The following is a 20,249-nucleotide window of genomic DNA, read 5'->3' on the forward strand; positions in this document are numbered from 1 at the left end:
ATATTTTTAAAATATGGTTCTTTATGAGAAACAACTTCTTTCTTTTCCCTATTTTCTCTGGCCCCAGACTTTACCCAAGCAATAGCATAGCAGCCCAATTTCAGATCACGACAGCTCCTGTTTTGGCTGGAAGCCAGTCTGCCAATCTCAAAGCTGTGTTGACATGAAACTTTCCACTCCTGCTACACGCAAGCTGTCTGCTGTCCCCTCTTATTGCCCAGAACCACAGAGAGGTGCAATAGCAAGTCAAAGCCATGTATAAACTACCCCCACAGTTACTCTGTCCTTCTGTGATGGCGTTCTGCAAAGTAACATCCATGCTTATTTTCCATTTTCTGCTACTTTTTGCATAAAAATCAAGTTATCTCTCTGCTGTTGACTTTGCTGTGGTTATTCAGACAGAAATAGGACTGTTTCCCAGGCCAGACTGCTCTCCTCCCTGGTGAGAAGCTCTGGTCCTCCCACTTGAGTGGAGGTAGTGGAGGAAATCAGGACTCCTGGGGCATGGCATTGATCAATAATCTGCCATTGGTCTGGTTTGAAACTCTTGATTTACCTGGACACCTGCTTTGCCACCTGTAGGAGAGCAATAATAAGGATTAAGAGGCATAACTAAGATCCTCAGAGGAAAAATGTTTTAAAAGGAAAAGCATGTTTAGAATTTCAAATAATGTCTTTATTTCACTTTTTAATGAAGGGAAAAAACCAGAGCAAAATACATAAGGGAGGAAATTCTAGTGTTAGTATCAGCATGATAAATATTGTAGTTTCTCATTCAGGAATCATTTAATAACTGGCTACTCTCAGCCCATGGAAGTGTTTGCCATGAGGTATTGAAGCCAACACTCATTAGGATAAAAAAAATATTAATGTTTATGTAGCTACACTGAGAACATCCAGAGCCGCTGTGTTGGGGATGACAAATGATTCTTGCCCGACATATACAGAGACATTTGGCTCTAGCTGGAGGGTTTAGTGAGGAGTTGTGTGCTCTTCACCCAGAACAGTCTTAACGTGCTCCCCCAGAGATGCTGAATGTGCCCTGGAGCCAGTTTGGGATGGTGACTGGCCTGGAGGGACATTGGGCCCTATCACCCAGTGGTTCCTGCACTGTAAGCCTGAAGATCAGTTGCAGGCCGTGGGGAACACGTCTGACAGCCACCACTGCTGCTCCATTGGCCTTAGGTAACATGCAGTTTCCAACATCAGTGTTGCCAGGTGTCTCTGCATGCTTCTGTTGCAGATCTTTTCACAGAAATGGTCCCCTGTTATTTTCCAAGCCTCGCTGCTGCCGATCCACCCAGCACTGTGGGATGTGTGTGCAAACCATCTGGTGAGAGGGACAGGCTGCAAAGGAGAAACTGGAGCGGGAGTGTGAAGGTGCAGCTTACCGTATAGCACATGGGCAGCTGGGCACTTGTTTTTGTGCGAGCAAGCAATAAAGGCTCTAGAACCAGTACGGTATAGTGGAGACAGATATTGACAATACTATGTTTTTAATGAAGTGCTGACATGTTGCAGGCTGATATGAAGAGTAGATGTCTGCTCTGAAGAGTGTGCAGAGTTTAGAGAAAAAATGCAGAAAACAGGAACTGACAGACCACATGCCAGGATCTCGTGTTTGTGGTTCTGGAATTTCATGCGTGATGGCTGAGACACAGGTTAACAACTGGGAGGCAGGTTTACAGGCACCTCAGTAGTCTGGCTCCTCAAAAAGTGAACCCCTTCATTTCTGCCAGGAAGGGAAGCCATCATAGAGATGTTCTTAGGGAAGGAAAAGCTGTAAATGATTGTTGCTCTAAAATGACACCTGGGAACAACAGTGGCCTTTTCATAACCAAAACTGCCAAACAAAAACATGCACGTTGGCTCAAAATTACGTTTTATATTTTAACGTTGTCTGGATGAAAATGAAGTGATGCAAACCCCAGAACTTGCCCATTTATATGAACTCTACCAACGCTATCTGCTCGTCTAGACTGAGCAGAATATCAGAGTAAGAAACCAGAGTCTTGCTTAATTGGGGAGTGCTCTGCTCTCCTCTCTAACCAGCACTGCTACAGCAGCCTTCCCTAGTGCTGTCTTCGGTTACAGGTATTTTTATACCGATTGTCCCCTGTTATTTTCCAACAAACACCCTCTGTTAGAGCAGGTGGTGCTGAGGGCAAGGCTGGACTGCAGTGGGATCGCAAGGGTGCCACTAAGGGCAATGGGAGAAGGCAGCAGGGACAACCCACCCAGCTGCCACAGGAGCCCTCAGTGGGGATAATGAACAAGGCAGCTCCCTAATGTAATCCCTGGGACAGCACTGAAAGGGGCCAAACTGCTGCATCTGCCTAGTTTTCTTCCAGCAAAGCATGTAGGTAAGGCTTCTGTACATCTGTTCTTGTACAGGGCACCACGCATGGCTCAGCCTGCTGAGAAGGCACACTCAGGAGTAGCTCCTCACTCATTTTTGTAGCTGTTGTGTGACGGTAGGCACATGACGGGTGCTATGGCTGTGCCTGTCTTCCTGGTAGATAACACTGCCCAGGCTCTGCTCCCTTGCAGCTCCATAGCTGCCAGCCCCTGAGAGCAGCTGACAGAGCCAAAGCGAGCTGCAGAAGCTCTAAAGTGGTTTTGAAGTGGAGCTTAATGGGTTTATGAATGCAGCTGTACAAGGTGCCTGCCTGCAGCACCAGCACGACTGGCCTCTCCTGATTGCATTTTCTTGAATTGCAGAGGGAGACTCTGCATTTCCCCGATATGCTGCTGTCGCGGGGCAGTTACCGTACCTGCAAAGGCTGTGGGGTTGTGAGGGCTGTGGGGGCTGGACGGGAATACCCCAGCACTTGTGCAAAGGTCAGGGAGTACCAGTGCTCCCCTCACTCACCCCAGGGCACTACTAGCTTGCAAAGCCTCAGCCAGTCCATGTAAAAACTGAGAGCTATATTCTGCTCAGTCTGAGCATCGATTAAACTAAACCAGTTTGCTTATGCTAGCTGTGTTGGGGATTGCATCAGCCTGCTGCACAGGCAGAGGTGCTATGTGTAACCACCATCCCCTCACGTTAAAGCCACCAGCACTTTTGTTACACTGAACAGCCTGGACCAGTGTTTTCCATCCTGCATATCTGTGTCACCCTGGATTCTTTCATTTGTGCCAGTTAATGGAGGCACAAGGCAAGGCAAAACATTGTTTGCCTTCATATTAAAAAAAAAAAAAAAAAAGTAGTAGTTTAGTACAACTGCTTCTGAAAATCCGTCAGTGCCCCCGTGTGTTGGAGGGGTGGTTGGAGAGGCGGCCAGAGAGCTGCTGTACAGAGCCTTGCTGCGTGTGGCGGAGGGAAAGCAGGTTTGCAGCTCTCCAAAATGGGGCATTTGCAACTTGTGGGCCGGAGGGTTGAGGCTGGATGAGGGGGATCATGCTGTCTCCTTCCAGAGGGGTGTTGCGAACTGTGCGCGGTGGGGTGGCCATGGCACCATAGCAACACTCCTCAGCACGGTGCCAGCGCGGCTGTGTCTCCGTGTGGGTGTGCAGGAGGGCGAACTCCGGCTGCAGCGGCTGCCCTGTTTTCTGCATTTATCTCCAAAGCGCTTAATTTCCCAAGCGAGCACGGCTGCCCGATGCGGGGCTGGATTAGGCAAATCCTGTTCCAGCATCCACTGGAGATGGTTTTTTAAAGCAGATTAATGCAAAATGTAGAGAGGTCTCTGTTGCAGACACCTTTCCCTCCCCTCAGCAGGCCTCTTGCACTACCCGTCGTTTCTGTCTTGCAGAAATAGAGCTTAAATCAGCAATTACCCCTGCTGCGGTGTTGCACAAAAAAGGAATTGTTGTTGCACATGCATGAATTCTGATGCACTACACGTGCTCTGCGGATTTAAACATGCCCCGGCAGGAGCAGGGCTGTGTGGCGCTGCCTCCTCAGCGGGGAGGCAGGATGGGGTTCCCACCCCAGCTGGTGGGAGGGACAGGGCACAGGGCCACCCGAGCAGGTGGCCGACGGAGGGTCCCCAGTTTTGCAGGCACTCTCGCCCCATTCTGGCCCCGTCACGGCTCGCTCTGGTGCAGGGGGGCTGCTGCGTACAGGGGGGCCCTGGGTGCTGGGGCAGAGGGCGAGGGAGGCCCTGTGCTTGGCGCTGGGTGCTCATCCCAAAATATGGGGGTGTGGGGCACTACGGTGGGTCCGTGGGTTCCCTGACGGAGGGTATGGGGAAGAGAGGTCAGCCTTGAAGATGTTAAGGCCTACTCGTGAGAAAGATGCGAGTAAAGGAGTATCCGGAGATATTAAGGTGTACCCGTGAGAGAGAAGGGAGTAAAAGAGTAACATTGACGATAGCGAAATTAGCCAATGATATGTTACTGTCGCAGCCTGAGACACATGAACTGGTAAAGACTATATAAAAAGGTGTTTGTGGCAATAAATGGACACTGCTGTTTGAACAGAAGAACTTGGTCTATGTCGTTTGTCCATCTCAACCACGACACAGGGGTGTGTGTGCTGCAGTGCTTTCATATTTTATTTTATTTTATTTTATTTTATTTTATTTTATTTTATTTTATTTTATTTTATTTTATTTTTTTAATATCTATTTTGTCTTATTTTTTCTGTCGTGCTTCGTTTTGGTTTGATTTAATTCCGTTTTATTTCACTCCCGTTTCACTCAGGTCACGCCACCGGCCGCTGGGTGGCGCTGTGGCTGCTCGGGGCGGCGGTTGCCCCTCTCCCCCCCGCCCCGCCCCGCCCCCCCGGCCTCCCCGCGTGACGGCGCCGCACGCGCCGTGACGCCAGCGAGGTGGCGACGGTTGGGGGGTGGGGGCGGCGCCGCGCCGCGATTGGCGCGGGGCGGGCGGGGGCGGGGCCGGGCGCCGCTGTTTGGGTTTAAACGTTGCAGCGGGAGGGGGCGGGCCCAGCGCCGGGTTCCGGCTCGCGGCCCCGCCATGGTGGTTCCCGCGCGGCGCGTGAAGACGGAGTACATGAAGCGCTTCAAGGAGCCCAAGTGGGAGTCGTGCGGCGCCTGCTACCTGGAGCTGCTGCGCTACCGCCTCAGCCGCCGCCTGCTGGAGCAGGCGCACCGGCCCTGGCTGTGGGACGGCTGGGAGCAGGACAGCGCCGGCGGTAGCGGCGGCGGCAGCGCCGCCGGGTCACCCTCGCCGCCGGGCACCGGCAGCCCCGCGGCGGTGCAGGAGGAGGCGGCGGCGGCGCCAGAGCAGAGCGAAGCGGGACGGGCGAGCCCCGGTAGGGAGCGGGGGTCACGGCGGCAGCGGTGGGGGGTGTCTCCGGTGAGCTCGGGGGTGTGCTGCGGCGCTGCGGTCCGAGCCCCGGCGGGGCCGTGCTGCCCGCTCCTCTGGCTGCGCGCCCGGACCCCCTTGTGCTCGCTATAGCGACCCTCGGGGCGGGGGTGTCGGCAGGGCCCGGCCGGGGCGGTGCGTGGGGGAGGACGGTGGGTGTTGCAGGGCCGGCGCTGAGCGAGGTGCGCGTCTGCTGCCGCGCAAGCGGACGGAGAGCTGCGCTGGGCTGCCCGCGGGGTACCCGCCGAACGCGGGCTGCGGGAGAGCCAGAGCAGCGAGGGGCTCGGGGTGAAACCCCCCGTTAGCTGGGGCTCTGGGGCCCCAGTGACACAGAGACTTCCCGGGGTGCTCGCTCTTCTGATAGAAAGCAATACGGTGCCTTAATCAGATCCTTGTTAGGCCTGTGGAGAAGCTGTAGCTATGGCATCAGAGGCGTCTCTTTAAAGAGCCAAGTCATAGCAACTCTCATCTTGAGTCACAGCCACTTATGTAAACTGTTGCCATGGGAGCCGAGCATCTCTGCCCTTATATAAGCTGGTTCTCTGGCAAAAACAGCAGTGGCGGTGGCAAGTTGGACTGTGTCCTAGGGATTGGCACTTAGCACGACTGCTTTCCTGCATCTGCACGTGTAATCTGTCTCAGCTGAACACTTGGTTCTTAATGCTACCTGAGGTTTGATCATGTGTTTGTTGCAGAGTGCAGACAACTCTGTAGGCCTAAGCAGATGCAGGGCTGATGATGTTTTGCTCTTTTCTAGAGTATCTTGCCTTTTGATGTCTCAAGAATTGACTATGCAGAGTGGGTCGACAGGTAACAACACTGTCAAGCTCCCTAAGTTGGAATTTTTTTTATCCCATAGGATATTCTCACTTACCTATAATGAAACAGAACTTTATCTGGCAGCCATTGATTTGTGTTTTGCAGTGTATTTTGAAGCGTCTGTGCATGTATCTGGTGTATCTGTTACATAGTAGCAGTGAAAAACATTGAGAATTGTTCAGTTAAGCCTTGTGCTGCCTGGGGGTTGTTCTGGGGTTGGTTGTGCTTGTTTGGAGTGAGGAGACTGACTAATCTGTTTCGATGTCCCTGGGGGCCTGAGCTTCCCAGAATGATCTGTATTCTGATACCAGAGCGATCTGCATTCTGATATTCAAGGCTAAACTGCATTCATTGTCCTTAAGAATACCATGCTATACAAAAGCTTCAGCTATGCTGTCATCTGTTCAAGAGGCCTGGTGTTTAAGAGCATGCTAGTGACAGGGTTTTACAGTCCTTGTGGCTGGGTGGGCCTGTGTACCCAGCCCCTAGGTGGGAGTGCACACAGCTGCTGGCTGCCAGGGTAACGCACTCCAGCTCCCCAAAGCTGTGCAGTGATGGAAGCACCCCAGTTCACCAGCATGTAACAAAAGTATTAGTGGCTCTAATCTTGTTTTCCTCAAGCAGGGCTTTGTAGTGCCTGGAGAAAGTTAGACTGGGGAATTTGTGTGGAAGAAGTACGTACGCAGCATCTCAGTGAGAGAAAAAAGCACTAAGGAATTGCAGAAGAGCAGGGAGTGGTTGCATAGGAAAAGGTGATATGTCCTGATGGGCAGAGGAGGGAGGAAGCTATTGAAGCTGTGCTTGTAACTTGGCACTTCCACCTTTTCTGATGCAGTCTGAATACATGCCAATCTTGGGCAGTTGTGGTAGGGACCAGAATTTCATTTGTCTGTACATTGAGCCAGTGGGGTGGAGCAGGTAGTTTGTTACAATCTATTACAGATGGCACTGGCAGTTGCGAAGGTGAGAGGCTTCTGGCCAGGGCACTCTGCTCAGTCTTTGGCCTGCTCCCCTTCCTGACTCCTCTCTGGGAGGAGATCTCCTTGGTAGCCTGATTCTAGTTGGGTCAGTTTTGGCAGTGGATAAAAGCTTGATAGCTGTGGATGTGCTGCTCATCCAGGCGCTTTCTGTGGTCAGTGACAGCATGTGTGACTATCCAGTGCATGCAGAGATGTGTCTTCACTTTACCCCAGTGGCAAAGGGAATGCAGAGCAACAGTGGCCTGTCAATGTATGGAGTTTTGGGCTGTTGTGCCTCTATAGCTGATGAACTTAGTTGTGGCTGCTGTAAGGGAATACCTGATGTTCTGTTAGGTTCTTGCTATTTTACACTTATGATGGGAGAAAAATATGTACCTGACATGCATTTATTTGCCAAGTAGCTTAGGATAAACATTTTTCTAAGTTCTGCCAGTATTTGAGTTGTGCAAGGCCTTAGCAAAAGAACTGAAAACAACTCTGCTTAGGCAGCTGGATTAAGTGGAAATTTATTGTATATTAATGTATACACTAATATGTAAGCAAGCAACTCATTCAGTATTGGACAATTATAAGAAGTATTTTTCTTTTGCCTAGCAGCTGGCTAATTTAAACATGTGGAGGAGATAACATAGAAACTACCACTCTGAGTCTTCCATTATTCAACTGCTTTTCTTCTGGAAGAACTTAATTACACTGAAGTGCTGTGGGAGTAGCTGAGTGTGTTCATGTTGATGACATCTCTTTGTCTTCTGAATCTGACATCCACCCACATGCTGCAGCACCCTGGCTGTTACCTGGCTACTGCTGCTTCCCTCGGTTCTGTGGGGAACCTGATTTCTGGCTGAGTGGTATCTACTACACTTGTGGGCAAGTACATTTGGCTGGCACTAATGTTGCTTAGTATCTGAGGTAAAGCAAATTTGTAATGGTGTATATGGCCACAGTTTCTTTACCTCATTAAGATAAGCCTGTGTGTGTCTGCAATGTGGTTTGTAAATGCTTCTGGTGTGTGTAGAGAAAGCTGATGTACGCAGCTTGACTTTAAGGTTTAGTGGTGTTGGTCTAAAGTACTTCCAGTGTGAACACCTGAGAGAGAACACAGGACAAATATTTTGTCACTGTATCTCACACTTAAGCTATTGCTGAGTAATAAATAGTAAGGTATGCTTGGTGGCAACTTGGTTAATTCCTTCTGGCCCTTCACTTGCAGCAACTATTTGAGGCCTGTTCTGTAGAAAGTACCCAGGCACAGATGTGCTTTAAACATAAGCCAACAAAATCTTGACCTAAATCAACTGGTCTAGTTGACATGTCCTCAAAACTGTCAACAGAACCCAGTGGGCTGGTAAGTAAAAGATAGGAGCTCTTGGCAGCAGTGCTGCTGTCAGACCTGTTGCTTGCGAAACAATGCTGCTGCACATACGCATGCAGGATGATAGCATCTTTCAATCCTTATTGCCATTTTGCCTTCAGTGTTTTTGTGCAGAGGTTTTAAATGACAGCAGTGACAAGCTGGTATCAAACCAGTTGCCGCACAGTAGTTGGAAAGTAACTGATCTGGATTAGTGCAACTCAGCAGAAGATCCAATTTCAAGCTTGTTCCCTGACCTTGTCTGCCATGGTTGTTGCAGGTGTATTTGCTGGCCCAAAACCAGGAGTAGCAGCTTGTGATGGGTGAAGAAGGCAACAGTGTCAGTTTAGAGGTTGATAGTACTGTGATTCAAAGTTGCTCCAATTTTTATTAGAAACAAGCTTTGCTATCAAGCCAAGCCAGATATTGCTTTCTGAACCCTCCTGCAGATTAAGCTTGTGTGAATCTAAAACTCTGAACTGCTGTGTTGCTGGTAGTTCCAATACTGCCTCATGAGATCTGTCCTGATGCAATGATGTGGCAATCTGTTTCAGCTGTAGCAACTGCTTTCTACCCAGCTGTGGTTAGTTTGTACCCACAACTGAGTATATGCCTGTTCCAGAGGCCTTGGAGAGCTGCCCTGTTTGGGGTTTTTACTATAGCAGGAAACTCTGAGTTCTGCCCTTGGCAACTTAAGCACAAAGTGCTCCTCCTAAACCTGAGGTAGTGCTGTAAGGATCAAGCTTCTCCATATAGAGATAATACTGTTGATCCCTAGGACCTATGGGCCTATCAGAAGGTTGTTGATACTTCTATCATAGTAAGTCAGCATTCAGAATAGGAGTCCAGTCTGCCCTGTAGAGCTTGCAGTACTGTGGGAGAGCGAGAAGCTCTGCTTGAGCCCTAGGAGGTTGCTGTTGGACAAGCTGGGTGATGTACCAGGGTTTAAATTACTACTTCTGGGCAGGTGCTTTTGATAGCCATGATGGGTGGGCCTGGCAGCCTTGTTCTGCTTGCTAAACACTTAATCCCCTCCTGTCCAGTGTGCTCTGCTTAGCGTCCATGATGCAGTTTTAAATGTTCCTTGCTTTCCCCTCTCTCCTGTCTAATCCCTGTAATGCTGCAGCAAGTCAGTTCTGAGTTTCCTGTGTTTGCTGGAGTTGGCATGCTGAATGGGAAGGAGGAGGTGGGTGGGTGTTGCTGGTGGTTTGGGCTCCATGAGCAGCTGGGTCTGACTCCTTCCCTGCTATAAACTGCTAGTTTTCTACCTTCCTGTGAAAAGGGGTGCCTAACAAAATGGCTTGGGTATAAATTGTAGTTTTAAATAAAAGGCTTAAATAGCTGTTAAAGATATCTGCCTTGTGCCTTCACCAACTTAGCTCTGCATAAATGTACTGTAGGAGTGAATTCACTGAAATACCTGCTCTAATAGCAGATGCTGATAAGGTGCTGTGGTACGTTCTGGCATACAGCATTTACTGTAAGCCTTCGCACAGGACTCTGTGTGCCATTTACCCATATGTTTTTATTGCTATTTTGGGACAAGCTGGCTCAATCATTTCTGCACCAGCTGGAACTATATCCTAGTGAGCAGCATCCCCAGGCATGGCTGTTGCCTTGAAGTAGTATCTAAAAGCTAGAGTATACCTGCAATTGCAGAGTCCCTACTTTCCTGTATTTTTAAGTCTCTAAGTACCATCTCTGCTGCTTATGAATGGTGTTGCTCCTTTCTCCTTTGTGGAAAAGGAAGATACAGTTTCCCTTGAAAGGAACATGGAACAGCTTCCCAAAATAAAAGCTCTCCCATTTCAGAATTGACACCAATGTTTTATTTTCTCAAAACAGTGCTTCCTTCTGATAATGGACCTAGCCAGTCCCTTCTTAGGAGTGAATAATGTTTTGTAAGGGGATAGTTCTGTGCTGCCTGTTGCATCTGTGATGAATGAGCTGCCTTGTTACAGGTGAAGCTGTGTGTCCCAGAGCACAGGACACTATGAAAGCAGGTCTTTTACCACACTGAGGTCACCGCTGCTTTTTATCTAGCCTTGGCTATAATGACTGAAACTATAGTGTGCTCAATATAGAAATGTAAAATTCATCAGGCCACTTTTTGTTCTCATTCTGTCACTACTTTCACCTTGACTGCTCTTTTTGGTGGTTTTGTGTGGACACTCAACTGAATTATTAATGAATATAGCTTCAAATACTTTAACATTGCTGCCTACTATTAACCAAATACTCAGCTATACTGCAGTATCATCTGTAGCTGAATGCTTGAAAGATGTGTGTATAGGCTGGCCTGAACAGGGCCCAGCACCAGGGCCTCTGTGCTGGCTGGCAGCAAGTAGAAAATGTGCTGGCAAGACTAACAACTAGTAAGAGAGCATGAGGCTCGCCTTATGGGGATGCTGGGGCATGTGGCAAGTCTTCATCTCTTCACCCTACAAGCACAAAGTGAGTGCAAGAGGAAATGGATGCTTAACCAGTGTGGCAGGCAGGTAACTTCCATTTTGTAAGAGCTGGTTGGATGCAGAAGCAAAATTAAAACAGTGTTGGGTTGGGCATGTACTTGCTTGACTAGCTGAATCATAGCAATTAGCAAGAATGACTGCTATTTTGTCACAGACTGGTGAGCCCTTCTGCTTTTAATAAAGGCACTTAGGTAAAATTTGTTCTAGTTGTTTGTGGTCAACCTCTCAATGTGTAAGCAAGCCTTAAACTAGATGAACTCCTATACCAGTGGAGGAATTCCCTCTATATGTAGCAGTCTATGCTGGTGGTGGCTGAAAGCGCTGGGACTTGGAACAAGATGTAGCTTGCAGCTTGTTCCTATCACAACCAGAAATAGATGGTGTGGCAGAAGACATGCAATTTCAGTGTGTTTGTCAGCACAGCTTGAATGTGTTGCTGTGTGTGTCTTGCAGAAGGCAGCATCTAGTGCTCAAAGGTGGGTACTTCAAGGGAGTTTGTAGTGGACTGCTATGCTGTTAGGTTAATAAAAGACTTTAGTTGCCTTTTATTTAAAAGGCATGGTTGGCCTAAAAGTCACAGACTTCAGATCACAATGTCTGCTTGTGCCCACAATGTTGGGGGGTCATGTTCAATGTCTAGCGTATACCTCTAATTTGTCCACACTACTGCTGAAGATTTGCAGGATGGAGAATTAAAGCAGGCTTCTGTATATTTACTTTTTTCCTGAACTCATATTTCACTAGTATACTGTAAACAGTATATTTTATTACAATTATAGAATCATTTAGGTTGGAAAAGACCTTTAAGGTTGAGTCCAACTGTTAACATGCCAAGTTCAGCACTGAACTGTGTCCCTAAGCACCACATCTATCATACATGTCTTTTTAAACACCTCCAGGGATGGTGATTCAACCACTTCCCTGGGCAGCCTGTTCCAATGCCTGACAACTGTTCCAGTGAAAAATTTTTTCATAATATAAAATTTAAACCTCCCCTGGGGTAACTTGAGACCATTTCCTCTCATCACTTGCTACTTGGGAGAAGAGACCAACACCCTCCATGCTACAACCTCCTTTCAGGTAGTTGTAGGCAGTGATAAGGTCCCCCCTCAGCCTCCTTTTCTCCAGGCTAAACAGCCCCAGCTCCCTCAGCTGCTTCTCATCAGACTTGTGCTCCAGACTGTTCACAAGCTTTGTTGCTCTTCTTTGGACATGCTCCAGCAAGTCAATGTCTGTCTTGTAGTGAGGGGCCCAAAACTGAACATAGTATTTGAGGTACAGCATCACCAGTGCCAAGTACAGGGGGACGATCACTTCCCCAGTCCTGCTGGCCATGCTATTCCTGATACAAGCCAGGATGCTGTTGGCCTCTTTGGCCACCTGGGCACATTGCTGGCTCATATTCAGCTGGTTGTCAACCAATACCCCCAATCCCTCTGCCAGACAGCTTTCCGACCACTCTTCCCCAAGCCTGTAGCGCTGCCTGGGGTGGTTGTGACCCAAGTGCAGGACCTGGCACTTGGCCTTGTTAAACCTCATACAATTGACCTCAGCCCATTGATCCAGCCAGTCCAGATCCCTCTGTAAAGCCTTCCTACCCTCCAGCAGATCAACACTCCTGCACAACTTGGTGTCATCTGCAAACTTACTGAGGGTATACTTGATCTTCTTGTCCAGATCATTGATAAAGACATTAGATTAGTCTAACACAATAGTTTGAGATTTCGTCACCAGTTTGTAATACTTTGCAGATCACAGAGGTAGGAAAAAATCTTTGGCTGTTCTTTTGCAGTCAGTAACATGGACATTCACTTTACTATATTTAATGATGTCGTAAAACGGACTTGTTCAAAACACCTTATTACCAGCCTTTCGCTTAGATTTATGAAGTCTTGCAGTGCTATACCAGATATTGCCATCTTCATCTGAAGTCTAAGACCCAAATTTTTGTATAATATAGAAGAACTATGCAGGAAATGTCAAGAACTGCTAGCTATGAGGCACCATGAACAAAGGACAACTAGTTCCTTCATAGCTCTATAATGCAAGAAGATTGGATCTTGTGGAACAGCTGTTTCCCCTGTGGTTTTATTATTTAATGTCTTATATAATGCTGATTCAGCTTTCAATGTTGATCTACATCTGCAAATTAACAATGATACAGACTTTAAATTCTCCCTCACAAACCCTACTCTACATAGCCAATGCCTGGAGGACAAATGGTGGACCTTTGTTATGGAAGGCTTAGAAAGCATGTGTGGGGGCAATGAGCCTTTGAGAGTGCTGCCTGTAGAGCATGGTACTTTAAATGCAAAATATACTTCACAGAAAAGACAGCAAGGGTGATGTCCATCACTTTGTAAGGCTTTGTGTCATACTCCATAATAGAGTAGGTATAATTGGGGAGCTTGAAAATGAATCTCTCTTTTCTTTCAGGGGGATCTTATCTGAGGGATTGCATATTGCACATACTCTTATCAGACTTCATCTCTGGCTGGCTGGCAGCATCTACATGGCATTCAGCAGTCCACCTGTTTGCTGTCTGAAAGGTGGAAGGATGAAATAGTGAAGACAGAAGATCACTGGAAACAGTCCTTAACCAATAGCTCCAGTCAGTATTTTATCTATAGCCTCACTAGTGAAAAGCACATTTAAGTATATGAAAGCTGATGTCCGGAGGGATGGGCTTAGAAATATTGTAGTCACTAATGAAAGAATGAAGGCATTAAAGCAAGGTATTCATCTATTGCTAAGGAAGTAATGACTTCCTCGATTTCTAAAAAAAGCACAGCTTCAATGATGTAATGAGAGGCTGTGCAAATTGGACATCAATATGTTGTCACTGGAGCTTAAAGCATAACTTCTTTTTTTTTTTTTTCTTTAGAGAAGGAAAGAGAAGATCAAGAAAAGCAGCAGAAGGAAGAGCAAGAAAAAACTGTAGAACACACTGCTGTAAAGGAAGCAGACAAAACCAGCCGTACAGGACGACGTCCAAGTCGAAGTGCCTTGTCCAGTCGTAATGATCGAAGATCAGCCAAAAGTCCTCAAAAGACAGATGCACCAAAGGAGAATAAACATCCATTTGCTCTGTATGGGTGGGGAGAAAGACAGACAGATACTGGAAGCCAGAAAACTCACAATGTCTGTGCTTCTGCTTCAGCAAATGAAGTAAGTAAAAGCTGCTGTTTCATTGAAGGGCAGTGACTACTTTGTGCCTAGATAAGAGATAGGTCTAGTATCTGGGTAAAACTCAGGGATGCCTGGAGATCCTAGCAAAAAATTCTGGGGAAAAAACCCAAAACATTATAGCAATAAACCTGAAGAGGTTTGACACATCCAAATCAAATAGCTCTTAACCGTTAATGGTTTTTGAAACTCCCATGTTTGACTAATACTTGCAAGTTCTGATTAAAACTTGGCTATCTTGTTTCTGGCTGTTACAGTGCTACCAGAAAAACTGGCTGTTATAAATGTATTTCTGCATTCTCAACTTCATGAAAACAAGAGAAAAGCAGCAGGCAGGTATATAAACACAGGGGTAGTGCTAGTGCTGCGAAAGAATGACTTTTGCTGAGGTGCTGCCCAGGAGCAGGAGCCTTCCTGAGAAAGTACAAATGCTTTGCTGCTAAAATGTCTAGCAGCCTGTTTCAGCAGGTTGCCAGCAGGGAACTTTTTGCTGACAGCAGAATGGACTGTTGGATGGCTGATGGATTACAGGGTTGATGTAAGTATTAGCAAGATAGCACAGATAAAATTCATATGGTCATGAATAGCACCAGGATTTTGCTGTAGTGGGGTCTGTTTCCTGGCTTAGCAAGAAACACTAAAGTTGGAGTGTTACAACAGATCCATTTATTTCTTCTCTCTAACTCTCCTAGGCTGGTAAAACATAATTATTAAAGACAAGATATTGGCAAGGCTACATTACATTACTACTAATGTAAAGTCAGTCACCCAAGATAACTAAAGATTAAGGTGGATGGTGTTCTTGATGTACAAGATAGAGCTGATTTCTGATGGGCTGTTTTGGAAGGCGTTTGAAGCACAGTTGTCTTTGTGGACAGCTCAACCCTTTGAGGGAAGTGAGGAACCTAGGCCTTGCAGCTCTTGAAAGAAGCTGCCCTTTTTGACAATGGACACCATTACTGGATTGATAAGCTTTGGTCAGTGGTGGAAATAGTTGACTGGTGCTTTATGTTGAAGCCTAAGAGGATGATGCCTGACTTGAGCAGAGATATTTATACTTGCTAGGATTTCTAACTTTTTTAATGCTAGAAACAGTTACAGAACCCCTAAGATCAGCTCTTGAGTTTGGAGTGAATGGGCAGGACACTTCTGAAACACTTCCAGTTACATAGTGCTTTGTCACTCAGGATGTTTCTTTAAATGGGAGCTGACTACTTGCTGCCTGGCTAGGTCACTTTTCTTGAATGTTTGAAAGGTGTTACTTTCCCCTAAACCTGATGGAAGATAGTTTTAAATCTGGAGACAGAAGCAAGCTCTGGCTCTTAAGATAAAATTTGGGGAAAATATGATAATTTTTTAATATAAACATGTAGGTGTGCCTGCAGCATGTTGTCAAAACTAAGTTCTTCATTCTCTAGTAAGGAGTCTCTAGGGATTGGTCTTACTACTATGGCTTAGGTTTTAAGGGATACTTTTGTATATTGAGGGATGTTCAAGAATTTTAAATAGTAGAAATAGCAGAATTGAGGTTTTTAGAATATGTCAGAGCAAGATTGAGAAACATTTAAGACTTTTGGGATAATTTAATAGTGGGAAGTGAGAAAGATAATGCAGAATAGAACTTGAGACATTTTCATTAAAAAATTGTTTCTCTTCTGTTGTTAGTACAAATCAGAGAAAATATAATCTTGCTAGCAAACCCTGTTTCTTCAGGATGGGGATTAGGACAAAGTGATCCTCAGCTTACCTGGAGGGGTTCCTAGACAGTTTTCCTGCTGTAATACTGACTCTGGTCTTCTAGATTCACGAATCCGCTCTACGAGCAAAGAACAGGAGACAAGTGGAGAAACGGAAGCTCTCTCAGAGGCGAGTACAATCAGCAGAAGCAGAGAAATCTTGGAGGATAAAGCCCTCCCCACCAGATAACCCTTGGATGACAGAGTATATGAGATGCTACTCAGCAAGAGCTCGGTGAATTTGGATTCCCTTACACACCTTCAAAGGAAGTTACGCATATCAGGACACTGGTGCAAGGAACCAAACTACTTATGCAAGGTTTTTATAGGGAGTTTCCAGTTGTTAAAATATTTATTACAGTATTTTTATCTTGGCTACCTACCTCACAGTGGGGTGTGTTGTTGGAGCCATAAGATTTGAAGAGGCTTTTAGATATAGCTACTCAAACTTATAAACAATTCCCCTTTTGGGAGTTTTTCTAATGCTTCAGTTGACCTGTTTTGGGGGTGGGAAGCAGGAACCTTAGCATACAGGGAGTCAAAGCAAACACTTTTTTGATCTTGGTTACAAATAATCTGTTGTCCCTTATTTTGAAAGTCCAAGTCATGGGGAGGTGGTGTTAGGGAAGACTTTAAAAGTGTGAAGGAGGTGCCTTTGCATTTGTAGTGTATTTGATTTAATACTTCTACCAAAATAAGTATATTAAGACAGGCAACAGGAAAGCTAGTGGGTCTGGTAAGCAGCACTAATAAATGTAGATGCTTTAGGCAGGCGAATACCAAGTATTGTCTGTATGTAGAAACTTTCAGAAAACCTTGTTTGATTAGTGAATCTGCTGATGCTAACTCTTACTGCTGTTTTTAGCATCATTAGAATAAACTACTAATCTTCAGGGCAAGAAACAGCTACAGGATTGTTTTGCTGTTGCTGTGCCTGTTGTACCAAATAACTGATGTAGACAATCAATACCTGATAGCTGCTGCTCAATAAGCAGTTGCTTGTTGTACCACTGTATTAAGCTTGTGGTCACACTTGCTCTATGCTTAATCATGTAAATGTGTTTATGGAAGGAGAGGTCTGGCTCCTGTCTAGTGAAGTCTATTTTTAACACTGAAGAATATCTATTATGCTCAGTGGGAGTCAGACTGCAATATGCATTCTGTTTGGTATTGTACAAATATACTGTTAAAGGTTCTAAACTTGAACATCATGTTGATAAAACTTGTAGATGAAGTTCTGAGCAGCTTTCTGCCTCTCAAAATTGCTGCAAACCCCTCACTAGAGGGGGGTGAGGCCAGGGGAATAAGGAGAGGTGTACTCTCTGGTAAACAAGAACATATAATGGAGTTTGAGCACTCTTGCTTTGTAGGTCCTACTTTTACATAATAAGACAGTCACTGTTTGTGATATCCTCAGTGGTTTTTTTCCCTTAAGCTGCTGTAAATTATTTTTTTTCAGTTTGATAAGTAAGTTTTAGGCAGATTATTGCTGTACGTGTGAGCTTCAAAGTTTTGTTCAGATGGTGTTGTGTGTTTAGTTACATATGTGGGTTTATCTCAGTTTGTTTCAAAGCTTGTGTTTTACAGACCGGACACCTTCTCACAGAAGCACACTTGCACTTCTGCAGCAGAAACCTGCACTAGTCTTAGCTGCATTCCACAGTCTCAGTGAGTAAGCAGGATTCTAGAGTTACTACTGCAACAGAGTTACATGCTTAGTGGAAAGTTTGATTGTGCTACTGAAAGTAATCATGCAAAGGGACCAAGCACTGCTGCCTCCTAGTGTTAATTACATTACACCAGTAAGGGTTTCACTACTCTGAGTTGTAATCTTACTAAAATGTCCTAGAATCCATGAAATTATAATCTCATTTTTAGCTGCCTTTTAAGTATAGAGCTCTAGAAATACAGACAACTCTTGCTCGGGCTACCTACTAGAGATCTTGCAGCTTTTAAGTTGGGGAATACAAAGTATGATCAAGTATGTCTTATACACAGCAAAATTACTGTATTCCAACTTTTAAGTAGACTACAGGCTAGAACTTCCTAACACTTTTAGAATAGTACCCAAAACTGAGGCAAACTATTCCAGAGGATGCCTTTATTCCATATGAAATTCTTTTAATTTACTTTTATGCTGTGTTTTCCTTCTTAAATAGCTTCTGTAAATATGCTTAAGTTGCTTCTGATGCTGTTTCAATGCAGAAATCCATCCTAGCTTTGAACAACAGTATACAAAGCACTAACTCAGTAGTGTTTAACAGCCTTATTCAATAGCAACTCTGCTTGTTCCTGTTGCCCACAGGCTTTGTAGGCTTTATGTAACCACAGCAGATGGACTCTGCCCTCAGTGCATTTTGTCACATTAAACTGTTTTCTTGATTGTGTAGGGCAGGACTCATCTTGCCAGGCTTTCAAAGACAGTTTCTACAGTTCTCTCTTCCCACAGAGAATGGAGGAGCCAAGATGACTATGTGCCTGCCTTAAGTACCCATTTTTTGATAAGATGGATGTCTCATTAGATGTTGCTCTTTCCAATAATTATAGAAGGCTTAAATGTCTTCTGCCTTGGATACTGAATACCAAACTTAAAATATCTCAAACAGGCTTGTTCAGGTGTTTTACAGAGCATGAGAGTCTTCAACAGCCTCAAGGCTGCCACAAACTGAGGAAATTATCTAGTGCTTATCCTTGTCTGGCCAAGAGCTGTTCCCCACCAAAACAATTTTCTAGAAGACAGTAGTGACATGAATCAGGTCCTGTGAGTCACTGTCATGCTTTTTCAAATGCTTTGTGGCTAAAAATAATCCTGGGTGTTATGTTGTTGCTATCTTGGTTTAAGTAATATAATGCCTGAAGTGAGCAGTTAATTATTCTGCAAATCAGGTAGCCTTTCTGCATTTGAGCAGTCTTTGACTAAAAAGAAGCTAGTAGGCTTGCTAGGAATATGTAAATTAGTATCATTTGGATCACTGCAAATTGTATATGCCAAATACTTGGCATGTGCCAGGCTGAAGTCAGGAAAAATGTTATTTTAGTGTTTTGACACTTAAAAATGAAAAGCCAATTGATCTGGAAAGCAGAACTTTTCAAGTGTAAAAGCTTCAAGCTTACAGGAGGTGGCTGTTTGCAACAAATTGGACTCACTAAATGGAAAACCTAGTGAATGTCACCCTGTTAGTTAAGGAAATTCTGAACACTGTCTTGCATGGACTCTTGAATTCAGGCAAGTTATGAACACTTCTCACTCCTGTTTTAAAGTAAAACTTTGTAAGAACACAGCAAATACTCAGTTGTCCAAAGTCTTCATTAAAGTAACTGTCTATTCCTTTTTGTTTCTGAAAGTACTTAGCTAAGTGAAACAAGACTTTTACAATGTGTAATGCTGCAATTTAACTATAGTGTTGTGAAGACTAGTGTTTACAATGTAAAATGTTAAAATGAAAACTGCATAAGAATGTCCCTGTGAAATACAGTAGCATGCCTGTTCAGTCACTGCTGTCACAGCTTTGCAACTATGAATTAGAGACTTTTTCACTGGAAGCTGAGATAGTCAAGGTAATAGCTAAACTTAGAGCCAAACTTAACAAAACTGAGGGACAGACCTGAATATTTGGTAAGAATTTTATCCAGGTAGCAAATGCACATTTTAATCAGATTTTTAACATGTGGGGGAGTATATCTGTTCTCATTTTTTAAATGGTATAATGCAGTGCCACTGAAGTATAAAGGCCTCTCTGACTTTTTTTTTACTGTGATAGGGACCAAAACCTAGCAATCTGAGGGCCTTATGTGTGGTAACTTGGATGCTCCAGTTTATTTTCCAGCTCAGTGCACTCAGAAGCAAAGCCATATGTGGAGCCTGACTTAACACCTTGACAGTAGCCCCTATCAAATTAAGGGCACAAGTGAATGGGAAGCACCCTCAGCTACTGTTAGCACTGAATTCACTTTAAAAACAATAGGGAAATACCATCTAAGCTTGAAGCAATATGTGTTTTTTAAAGTTTCTAAACAGCATTTGTTTTTAATGCTTCTGTATTGTCTATATTTAATAGTGTAGTGTCAACTTGTATATGTGAATAAAATGAGTGATGTGAAGAGCTGAGCTTGTCTTCTGTGTTCTTCCTGTAACTCTCCTACATAGTCTTAATACCCTTTCCCAATCTGACTGGCTTTTTCTACTACTAAAAGGGAAAAAATAGAGCCTAAAATATAATAGCTGCCTGAAATGCTACGCATGCTGAAGCTCAGTAATCTTAATGTAGAACTCTAGAAAAAGCAGGTAGCATAGGGGAAAAAAAAAACGACAACAGGAAGCTGCATCACTAAGAACAAGTATAATCTTGCAAATAGGAAAGGTTAAGCTATAATATGAAAGGATGGCTAAGCTGAAGTTGTAAATGAAAGAGATCTGGTGGTTTTACTCTCT

The 20,249-nt window shown here is 44.9% G+C and overlaps 1 protein-coding gene across 1 annotated transcript; it reads left to right on the forward strand.

Moving 5' to 3' along the window:
* The first annotated feature begins 4,912 nt into the window (after positions 1-4,912).
* CCSAP (centriole, cilia and spindle associated protein) lies at positions 4,913-20,106 on the forward strand. The gene is made up of 3 exons (XM_065630461.1): positions 4,913-5,221; positions 13,780-14,063; positions 15,883-20,106. Exons 1-3 carry the CDS (start codon positions 4,924-4,926, stop codon positions 16,054-16,056), a joined length of 756 nt encoding a protein of 251 aa, XP_065486533.1. The 5' UTR covers positions 4,913-4,923; the 3' UTR covers positions 16,057-20,106.
* The last annotated feature ends 143 nt before the right edge of the window (positions 20,107-20,249 follow it).

The sequence above is a fragment of the Caloenas nicobarica genome, chromosome 3 (genome assembly GCF_036013445.1).
Source record: "Caloenas nicobarica isolate bCalNic1 chromosome 3, bCalNic1.hap1, whole genome shotgun sequence".
Lineage (NCBI taxonomy): Eukaryota > Metazoa > Chordata > Aves > Columbiformes > Columbidae > Caloenas > Caloenas nicobarica.

Coding starts and splice junctions, on each gene's coding strand:
- CCSAP (XM_065630461.1), top strand. CDS start 4,924: ATGGTGGTTCCCGCGCGGCGCGTGAAGACGGAGTACATGAAGCGCTTC. Junction 5,222..13,779: donor AGCGGGACGGGCGAGCCCCG/GTAGGGAGCGGG, acceptor TTTTTTCTTTAG/AGAAGGAAAGAGAAGATCAA. Junction 14,064..15,882: donor CTTCTGCTTCAGCAAATGAA/GTAAGTAAAAGC, acceptor CTGGTCTTCTAG/ATTCACGAATCCGCTCTACG.